The sequence below is a fragment of the Triticum dicoccoides genome, chromosome 2B (assembly GCF_002162155.2).
Source record: "Triticum dicoccoides isolate Atlit2015 ecotype Zavitan chromosome 2B, WEW_v2.0, whole genome shotgun sequence".
Lineage (NCBI taxonomy): Eukaryota > Viridiplantae > Streptophyta > Magnoliopsida > Poales > Poaceae > Triticum > Triticum dicoccoides.
Window position 1 is genome coordinate 810356611 of NC_041383.1, and position 11408 is coordinate 810368018.

At 44.5% G+C, this 11408-nt stretch overlaps 1 protein-coding gene across 2 annotated transcripts in view; it reads left to right on the plus strand.

Annotated features, from left to right (window-relative positions):
- The first annotated feature begins 231 nt into the window (after positions 1-231).
- Positions 232-11408, plus strand: part of LOC119366503 (pre-mRNA cleavage factor Im 25 kDa subunit 2) — a 16125-nt gene continuing 4948 nt past the window's right edge. Inside the window, exons 1-7 of one of the 2 annotated variants that reach the window (XM_037632246.1) lie at positions 232-474; positions 2086-2131; positions 2288-2381; positions 2474-2547; positions 4921-5007; positions 5093-5203; positions 5677-6077. In XM_037632246.1, the coding sequence (XP_037488143.1) occupies positions 347-474; positions 2086-2131; positions 2288-2381; positions 2474-2547; positions 4921-5007; positions 5093-5203; positions 5677-5748 (612 nt within the window). In that variant the 5' untranslated portion in view covers positions 232-346 and the 3' untranslated portion in view covers positions 5749-6077. Of the gene's footprint in view, positions 475-2085; positions 2132-2287; positions 2382-2473; positions 2548-4920; positions 5008-5092; positions 5204-5676; positions 6078-11408 lie in introns of those variants that run through there. The other variant, XM_037632247.1, reaches the window with a different exon arrangement.

Sequence of the window (11408 nt, forward strand, 5' to 3'; positions counted from 1 at the left end):
GTAGGGTGTGCGTGTGTGCGTTCATAGGGATGAGTGTATGTGCGTGTATATGAGCGAATATGTCTGTACTGATGTTTAAAAAAAGATCCATATGCACACAATATAAAAAATAAACAGAAATATAAGAGAAACAGAAGAAAAAACAATGCATAAATATACAAATCCAGACCAAACTGTGGGTATATCGCGAAACCGACCGAGCCCAAGCAGCGACCGAGACGCCCACCCGACCCGACCCGACCCGACCCCCCACCACCAGCCTCGCCTCCCCCGCCGCCGCCACCACCGGCGACCACCGGAGCCCTTGAAGAAAAGCGCGAGCGCCCCGCGAATCGAAGCGGAGGAGATGGTGGGCGCCTCGACGTCGTCGGTGGTGAACGTGTACCCGCTCGCCAACTACACGTTCGGCACCAAGGAGCCCAAGATGGAGAAGGACACCTCCGTCGCCGACCGCCTCGCCCGCATGAAGGTCAAGTAAGTGCGCCTCCTCGCCCCTCCCCTCCCTGATCCACTCCATATACTGCTCTCGCCGGAAGCCCTAAACGCTAGAGCTCGGATTGTTCCCGGGTCGAAGATCCCCGCCGTTAATTTTCGGGTTCATCAGCAGAGTCCCCTGCGCTGGAGGGTTCCACGGGGAAATGTCTGGATGTGGCCAAATCGTTTATTATTTTAGTCAAATTTTGAAATTCACTCCGCCTGGATGCTTTGTTTTAGCTCAGATCAGATTTAGGTACTCTGGAAATCGCTTCATGGAAACCTAGATCTGTGTGTTGGTATGTGAATTTTGGTTGGATTTTTGGCTGTCTATATTCAGGGTTGAAAGCTGGTGGTGGCTTGAAATAGAAGCATGAAATGCAGAGCAATCTAGTTTACGAGGTTGACTATTGCCTCTCGTTTCAGGGTTATATTACAAATTGTGTAATTCCTTTACTAGATGTGCTTAGCAGGGGAAACTGCAATAATTATGGTGCTTGGCACATTTTGTTTTTTGTAACGACATAACTTGCAATTACGGCGCTTTATGTTACAATTGTTCCTTGCGTCAGAGAGTACCATGGAGTAGTATTGTTGGGAGAAGGCCAAATTGTTGCATATCTGTAGTCAAATTTTGAACATCATGTTGTTAAGACTGCTCTTTTTTAGCTTGGATTTAGGTACTGCAGAAATTGCTTCGTGGAAACCCAGTGTTATGTGGATCTGTCTGTATGTTAATATCGGTGTTTTTATTAGTTTGATGGCTTTCTGTTGATGGTTGTAAGCTGTGCTGGGTTGGAATAGCAGCAGAGATGCCGACCAATCTAGTTTATGAGGTCGACTATGTCCTCTCCTTTCGTGGTTACATTACTTTGTGTAGTTCCTTTACTAGATGTGCTTAGCAGGGGAACTGCAATAATTATGGTGCTTGGCTGATATTTTTAACGACTTAACTTGTAATTATGGAGCATTATGTAATTAATGGTTCCTTATGTCGGAGTGTAGCATGGAGCATTATTGGGAGAAGACCAAATTGTTGCATGCTAATGCTGCTCTTATTTAGCTTGGATTTAGGCACTGTGGAAATTACTTGATGAAAACAGAGTGTTATGTAAATCTGTCTGTATGTTAAAATAGGTGTTTTTGTTAGTTCGGTGGCTTTCTGTTGCGGGTTGTAAGCTAGTGCTGGCTTGAAATAACAGCAGAAATGCTGAGCAATATAGTTCCTGAGGTCAACTACTCCCTCTTGTTTCGTGGTTGTATTACTTTGTGTAGGTTCTGTAATAGGTGCGTAGCAGAGGAACTAGAAGGGTTCTGGTGCCTGGTAGATCCTTTTTTTTGCCAAGGATGGAACTTGGAATTATGGTGCACTATGTAACAAGTAGTTATACATGATAATTTGTTTGTATTCTGGCCTGGGATGTCATGTCAATGTGTATCATAAAGGAAATACATATAGAAGCTTCGGTGGTTCTTCAATTGGTTGCAGGTTTATGTTCATTCTATTTTGTGTCTTAAGTACCCTGCGAACAGTTTGGCTTCTTTGCTAAATATGTTTCTTCACCCTATCCTGTCAAATAGATCAACTTACTAATTACTTTGGAATGGCAGCTACATGAAAGAAGGAATGCGGACAAGTGTTGAAGCAATCCTACTGGTATGTTCCTATTCTTCAATCTCATCATTATGCTCATATACATTTTTGTGATTCAAGACATCCAATTGTTGGCAAACGTCCTGTAGTAACAATTGTTCAGTGGATGCATTAATTTGGCAAATAAACTGAAATATTCACTTGCATTATCCTATTCAGGTGCAAGAGCACAATCACCCACACATACTGTTATTGCAAATTGGGAATACATTTTGCAAACTTCCTGGTGGACGTTTGAAGCCTGGAGAAAATGGTGAATTTTCTATTGCTTCACTCTTCTATTATGTTCCTCGTACATGGGATCATCTGCTTTGGCTGTTTGCTTACATGACTTGAATTCTACAGAAATTGAGGGCCTGAAAAGAAAGTTGTGCAGCAAACTTGCAGTGAACTCACCTTCCTTTCCACCTAACTGGCAGGTATTTGAGTCCGAGAGAAGTTCAGTTCCTTTTTTGTTATAATGGTGAATGGCCATATCATTTCGCATAATTATGTTGGAACTGGTCACTTTGTACCTTACTGAGTCATAGTTAATCCAACAGCACTGAAGATTATCTGCATCTGGAAGAAATAAAGCACTGAACTGCTATTTCAGCTTCTTCGACCCATCTATAACAGTCATGTCATGTGTACGAGAGACAAAAATTATGGCATGTCATTAACATTATATATCTCCGTATGCACTATGTTGTGGCTGTGCCTAAATGGAAGAGTGACATGGGTGCTAAGTGCTAGCTGCAGAAATCGCTATCACAATCTCCAATATTTAAAACATGAACTACCTACCATCATACTAATACCTCAGTATAATTTCCTGTGTCCACATGCTTATGAAACAGTATTCAAAGTGGACTTCTGTAGAAGACATGCAACACTGCCCTGTAGCCTGTCCTTACCAAAGTATGAAATACGTTGAATCAGCATGAACTTGTGTGTCTAGCTTCTTACAGTAATAATCTTGGGTTCCAGTCCTATTGACAGCATGTTCACTTTGTTGCTAGAGTACATATCTAGTGGAAATCATACATTCAGTGAAAACACGGAAACCTGATATTGTGCCGTTGGATAGGAAATGTGCGTTGTGAGATGAAAAGCTGTAGAAATTGCAAATAGAACCCCACAACCATCCTGTACCTCGGTACAGAAATATCCACAATGGAGGCTGAGTCATCCCGTTCCTTTTCCTATGGAGCTAGCCAATCCCAATTCGAATTTCTTCCCCATCAACAGCTAGGATTAGGAGAGTTGTTGGGAGATGGTGCTTTCCTACAGCATGAACCCTTTGTTCCGCACAGGACCGGTGAACAGTCCGGGTGATTCCTCTCCGGTGACTGTCTGGCCAACCATGTCAATCCGCTAGCAACCTCAGTCAAGGTTTTTAAGGCGTTGGTATAGCGACGATATAAAGTTGTGGCACGGTCCCAGCCCATGGCGTCCAGGCTTGCAATATTTTTGGCCCGTAGCGGCAGAGAGACAGAGAGAGGCGGCCATGGCGGGGAAAATTAGCCGCATACCTCGTCCTCTCTGGCGGCTGAGGACGGAGAGCCGAGGAGTCCATGGTGGATGAGGTGTGACAGGGAGAGGGAGGAGAGGACCAGCACGGCTCGGGTAGGTGGGGGAGCACCGGCCAGCCGTGGTCGAGGTTGTCGGTGTCGCCGGTGCAGAGGGAGGGCGTGCCAGCCGGCTGGATCGAGGGGCGGAGGGAGCGGTTGGGTCTGGATCGTGAGGAGAGGGGAGATATTTGGGGTCGGGGAGAGAGAGATCGACAAGTTGCAGGGGGTGGCGGCGGGGTGCTACGTCAGGGACTTTCCCTGGCTCGATATGGGCCCAAAGGGCTGAAACGTATAGTACTAGGGAAATAAGCATGATGCCCCTTATACAACGGGGTATATACACAGTGCACTATATACATCTAATAGTAGTTGTCTACAACTCATACAGATTACAGATTTAGATTATGCCTATGAAGTTGTGATTTAATTTGCTATTATTCACCATAAGGTTGTGTCTATGATGTCGCCACGCCATACGCCATAAGCGCTATAATGCTGTGAAGGGGGTCGGTCGCCATAAAACGCGCTACGCCATAGAAACATTGACCTCAGTGTGAAGTTCTGGCAGGAGACAATTTATATTGAGTCTGTCCCGACGCACACCAAGACTTTGTCTTTGTGTGAGCAACAAGGGAATCATAACGAGTTTGATTTCCTCGAGTTCATCGAGGAGAATGCACTGAAACCGGAGAGGTTGTTCATCGTCATGAAAAAAGACCTAACCTACAGCGAGAGGCAAGTGGTGGTTGTTAAACTGATGGATCTTAGTTCTGCTAATTTGGCTAGTAGGGACTGCAAAGTGCCTGCATATTTGGACGCCCCAGATTTGTCTTATGATGTTCCCTTTTACTGCCTCCGAACTCAAACATGCCTTGGTCGCCCAAGATTTTGATAGAACTGCAAATGTTCTGTTTGCAGTATCCATTCCTGTACATACTTCTCTTGTTTGGGCAGAGTTTTGTTGGATAGAGTTCTAATTCTACTAGCACCGAGGGGCTATGTGCAAAATAGCAGCGCTGCCATTGGGCGTTCTATTGCAAATACTAAGTAGCAGTAGTGTGTGGATCTAGTCCATACATATAGGATCAAACGGCCAGCACACAGGTTTCCAAGCTTCCACTGAATCAGGGGTTTTCACCTGATGTTGTCTCTTGTTGCTATTAGATGTTTTTTTTATCATAGTGTATAATGTAAACTGTATCCATTCCTATAAAGCTGTAATGTGTTTTTCACTTACAGGTTGGTGAGTGTGTTGCTGTTTGGTGGAGGCCAAACTTTGAGACCGTGATGTATCCTTATTGCCCTCCACATATAACCAAGCCCAAGGTACATTCTTGTTTAAGAGGTTTTTGTTACCACCTATTGTTGGGATTTGGGATTAGATAATGAAAACGACCAATGTGATGAACAGGAATGCAAGAAGCTTTTCATTGTTCATCTAACTGAAAGAGAGTATTTCGCTGTTCCAAGAAACTTGAAGCTACTTGCTGTTCCACTGTTTGAACTCTATGACAATGTTCAGGTAATCCGCACTCCCCCATGCTGATAGTTAGCTTTCCTTGATGTTTAGAAACATGTACTCATCCCTCGAGTGTGTCGAGATATATATGCTTCAATAAATTTCCAGTGATATGTTTTAATTTCCATCACAAGAATCTGACCCAAACAACTGTTTTTCTCTTGCTTCACATAAATGAATGATGGTACTATTGAATTGATTTCTGTGAGAAAGAATCCATCTCTTGTAGTTATGAAACCACTTCAATCTGGATTCTTTTTGGCGCCATCAGTTTTTCCCATTTTTATTTCTGTTTAGCCAGGTGATAGCGATAGGATGGCTGTAACATGCATTTTTTCTAATGAAATTCAGACCCTGCACAAAGTTTGCTCAAACATGGCTATATTTTGCTCTGCGACTTGTATTATTACATCGTGCCGTTATCAATGGTCTTAAATGTGATGAAAGTCTGAAATCTGTTTTCTATTTGGATGCAGCGGTATGGACCTGTAATTTCCACCATCCCGCAGCAGCTGTCTAGGTTCCAGTTCAACATGGTGAGCTCGTAAGGGTGATGGGATTGTGTCCCCAAGGCCTCTTTCGGCAATCCACTCCGAGCATCTCTTCGACATCAAACTGGCTAATCGACTTAGCATGACTCGTTTTCTCAGTAACCATGTTTCCATGAATTATGCAGCACTCTTGGTTTGTAAACTAGACATGTACCTATGCTTGTCGTTCATTTTGCGATTCTGTTAGTACATCTCAAATGTGTTGTATGCGTGGTGTATTTTGTGGTTGTTGTTCCGTGTTCTAATTTATTTGTGTATATGTACCAATGTATGTAGTACAATTTGCATTATCTGCTGTAGTAACGCTTCAGACTCGCTTTCTTTTCTGCCGATGAACTAAGAGTGTTCTTGAAGGAGCTACCCCTTCAAATCACAAGCTTCCTTATTATTTTCGGCAGTGTACCAGAATCTTTTCAGCTTTCCTCAATGTTTTTGACAGCGTATTTGTAAGCCTTTTGAATGCCTGCCCTTGGTCATGTGTAAGTTCAGGCATGTCCAGTAGGCATGTGGATGTTTGCCTTGCTGAGCTAAGGGGTGACCAAAATTCCAAAAGCATCTGTAATTTGGTCAGAGATCATAACGTTGCTGTTGTCTGCTTTACATATTCAAATAGTAACAACCATTTCTGTTATGCAATTTTTCTCTTAGACATACTCACTAAATTCCAGAAGAACGAAAGTCCTATTCTGAGCCCGAGCTCAGATCATAGCCGTCAAGGTTTCTCGCGATCCCCACCGCTGCAGGTATATCAGAACGTATTTGGGCAGGTATCCCATGCCCTTTTCCACGAAAGGGCCCACCATGTTCTCTTGTCGAAGGCAACGCCCGTCACCCGCCAGGTAGCGGCTCAGATGGGGACGCCCTTTCTTGGGCCACGGCTCAGACGGTAGGTGGTAAACGGCCGGAGTCCATCCAGCCCCACTTATATATCTGCCTCCTTCCACTAGAAGAATCCACACCCTCCCACCCGTTGCCTTATCTTCTCCAATCTCGCTTGCAACCATCAAAACCAAGAAGATGGCAAGCTTCTACTCCTCCCAGGCCGGCTGGGTGCTCCCGCTGATCCCTTGTTCATAACAACAGCAGATGAATCTGCTGACATCGCATACAAACCACTTACAGCAGAGGACAGACAACATTCCATCAGACTTAGCATTTTTCAAATTTCATAACCTACTCCATAACCTGGCATTCTTTTTTGATCATTCTTTTTACATGCCTCCTGCTAGTTCTACTGCCATTGCTTTATGAAAATTGTTTCGTCGATGACCTTCGACGCCACAGTTCTTGCATCTAGCTGGCTTCCTACGACAGTTCTTGTGACCTTGCCTACGACAAATCGTGCAAAATCTGGTCCGTTTAGCATATGGTTTGCACTCTCACTCCTCTGGGTGCTAGTCATCTTCGCACAGAAAACGCCCTTAAAATAAGGTTTCGCCCATTTCTTACGAATCTCAAACAGGTTTGTCATGTACGGATGAGATCTCAGCTTGTACTTGTCCAGCAACATCTCCCAACCTTTTTCAAACTCATCTTCCGACAGCATGTGATTTATCACCTTATAAAATTCAGCCCTGAATTCACTTTTCTTTGTGTACAAACTACCGAGTGTCTCTTTTGCCTTTTTCAGGATATGCCACTTGCACCATCGGTCGGTCGTGTTTGGCATAACGTTCTTGATCGCTAGCTCCATAGCCCGGTTCTGATCTGCACATGTGAATGCACAACACCATCAGCATAGAAATATGAAATATGTATCTAACTCATAGGAGCAATCGGTGAGCTGTTCAGTATTCACAACCTATAGGACGAAATTACCTGTTAGTATGGTCACAGGTGGAGAACCTCCCATCATTCGGAGGAATTCTGAGAAAACCCATACAAAACTATCTTCAGTTTCATCACGCACAAGCACACCTGCCAGGGTCACACTCTGGAAATGGTTGTTCACGCTAACAAACAATCAGAAAGGCATGTCATACAGGTTAGTCCGGTAGGTTGTGTCAAACGTGATCACATCCCCAAAAAAAGAGTACTGCAGTCTACTGCTCTCGCTTGCCCACATCAGATTCTTGATCCTCCCCTCGTTGTCAAATTGAACCCTGTACGTGAAGTGTGGATCTTTAGCTCCTATCTCAGCAAACACATAAATTGTCTTCTTCACGTCATCTTCCGCATGGTCCCTGTTTATCTTCCCGCACAAATTACCCAAAGACCTCTTTGTGAACGGAACATTCTCCATCAATCCAAAAACCCTCCAATGATGCTGTACACCTTCGCCAAGTTCACATTGTTCTGCCTCAACTGCTTCACAAGATCTCTGATGTACACATCTATATGCTTGTGAGATGGCCAGTGGATTGTCTCACCAAAATTAGGCGACAACGAGTGGTTGTGCGTATCCCTGTGCTCCGCTATATACCATCCGTTGTCCTCCACTCGTAGCAGCCTAATTAGAGCAGGACACTCACAGTGACAAGATCTCGTGTTCTCAACCCCAGCTTTTCCCTGTGAAAATGTTTTCACATGTTAGTATGTTAGCAGAGACACATGGAAAATACTCTCATTTGCATGTTCTAATAGAAAAAAAAAACTTTAACTCACCGAGCAACCACAAACTATTTCCTGCATGCATTTGGTCCTCTCCACATTTAACCTGCTTTTGCCATAACGAATGCCAAATCCCTTCTCCCAGGAGTACAAATTGTAGAAGTCGTATGCCTGACCCACCGTGCCGATAACTGGCGTAACATTCTCCGTTGGATTCTCAGCAAACCTCCGTACTGCCTTCTTGAACGCACTGACGCGGTTAGGACACGGTGGCCTGCTCGGTGCTGCAGCTCCAATCCTCAACCTGCGAAATAAAGCCAACTTCACATTTCAATACAAATCGATCCAGTAATTTTCCCAGCAAATAATGTTTTCTCACACACGATGCATGCAAAAACTAGGTCACACTCCATACAATTGTAGACTCATGCAATTATATGTCCAATGGGTGTTCCAACCGAAAATAATTCTATGAAACCCTAGCTTTAATTTTTTACGACTGTTCTAATCTATAATACCTAAATAGTTCATCCCCACTAAACTAATTCTCTTGACATGCAGCCTATCCACATCAGCGGCCTCACTACCTCATCATCCTTATTGATTTTTTTTAGAAAATCATCCTTTTTTTTACCAAAGGATTTTCTCCACATCGCAACACTTCCTGTCTTCACGGCAGCATTCTTTTTCCCTGAATTTTTTTTGTGGAAACGCCTCTTGATTTTCTCTCCCACTTGTCTGCATCGCAACACTTCCTGTCTTCACGGCAGCATTCTTTTTCCCTGAGAATTTTTTATGGAAACGCCTCTTGATTTTCTCTCCCACTTGGCCTTCTTTAATCTCCATCAAATCCCACTAACACCCTTCCTGGTGGAGGGTAATCAACGCACGCCTCCCCCACGAGGCCCCTCGGCTCATCTCCCTTGGGCTTCATCCCCCATAAATCCATCGCCCCTCTTTTCGTTCACCCACGCACGTAGGCTAATCCTACATCAGGCTTGCTCCTCCTCTTTCTCACATCCATGGCGATAATGATGCGTGCGTGGATGATTATCATGATCCTAGGGCGACAACGCATGTGTATCTGCCTCCTCCACCTCCATTGTGGTGTCCTCACTTCCTCCCTCAAAGTCATCGTCACCGTCTACCTAAGCCATCGAGGACACCAGCACCAATAGCAGTAATACCTCAAGGTCCACCTCACCGGCGAGCAGCAGGGCGTCCTCACCTACCCGCTCACCTCGTCGTCCGACATCATCGTCATATAGAAGCAGCACATGCGGCCGTCCTACGACAAACTCACGATGAGTCCACCACTACTGACAACAACACCAAGATCGCATGAAGCTGGACCATGAGCTGACGAGTTCCTGGCCATACTCGACCTAATATGAAGAAACTACTCGGGTATGAGGAGGCCACAGATTGTTTTTTTTTTCAACAAGCCTTTGCCATGCGTGATTTGAAGAAGCCTGGCTGGTGGCTCCACCACCATGGGTGTCTACTCTATGATGCCGACAACATGTAGATGCCATTCGGAAATCCTCTCTTTTTTTCCGAAAAGATTCAGAAATCCTCTCTGTATACAACTTTTTCGCACTGCCTTAAACCATGGGCCTATGATGCCGGCAACACGTATATGCCATTAGGTTCCTCTCTGGATACATTTTTTCAACTCTGCCTTAATTTGTTGTACAGTATGATGAATCGACACCCTAAATTCTTGTGGTTTTGGAACTGTGTTGTATGGATGGGTGAGTGCATCCCTCCTTTGTTCATGCTGGTGATAGTGGTAAGCAATTTTTGGATTCGATGTAATATTTTTTTCCAAGCAAGAGATGGTAAGTCGATATATACTTGAACACAGTTAAATTTGTTTCTGGAAAGGGAGCACTACTATTAATGATTGTTTATCTCATCTCCATCGAAGTTGCTTTCAATTATTTTTTGTCTGCTATATACTTGCAGGTAAGTTCTTAATGCTTCAACTAACCATGCCTCTTCGTCACACCAGATATTTGCATATATCAGAACGCATCCCCGGTGACAGAAACTTCAGAAATTGCTCAACTAAGTAACTTTTCATTACTAAATTTCATTAAATATATTTTACTTCCTACCCCATTGTATGTGTGTACATTAATTTTCATTGTGCAACTCTCAGAACGACTTAACTTTTTCCGCTGCATATTTTCTGCATGGAGTTATCTGAACTATAATGTGGTAACCATATTTTGCGAGCCCCCAATCTGCTATGTGTCAAATTTGAGTTATGCCATTTAATTGATGAAAGTTTAACTTCATCATGGAACATGATTGTGTAAGCTTTTCCAAGCAATGCCTCGCCTGGTGTCATGCCTTTTATTTCTTTATTCGATCATTGCCTGTTTTCTTTGTTATACATACACCTCCAAAAGATTGACAAAATTTCCCGCAGCAACGCGCGGGGGTATCATCTAGTATGTACAAATACACTAGATCATTGCCTCACATCTAAAGTACAAGATTTGCTGCACACATGCTGACCACCTAGTTCCTCCAAAAATAAGCAAGACCACAAGAATATGTGATGTTCTGCACTAATAGTAATCTGATGGTTCTATCACTATCAGTATGTCAGTTATCTGCTAAACATGCCCAACACACACAACTGACCTCTTATTCCACCCAGGGGCTCGCGGATTCATCTTCGCAGTGGACAACTCTGACGACGGAGGTGAGCTCTCCAACCTAACCTCGGCGGACGCCGGTCCTGCCACAATCTGCGCATGGCCGCTGGCGGCCTGCTGCACGGGTGGCAAGGTATCCTGCCGCACAACTGGAAGCTCGACCACCATATCTACAACATGCTGCCCCGCCGCCACAGAGGCCAGCTCCGGCGGCGCCGGCGGTACCAAGCTTTTTCCAACCTCTTCCAAGAAAGTGGATCTGATACAGGCGCTAAAGCATGTTAAATCCAGAGAAACGAGACAACTGGGGGCTAGGGACGGCGGGGGACGGGCGTCGCGGGCGGAGAGAAAGGGCTCTGTGACGTACCCGCGTATTGGTTGCAGCAGGAACTCCATTGCTGGTCGCCGGCGGCGCCCGTCGAGTCAAGAGACCGCCGC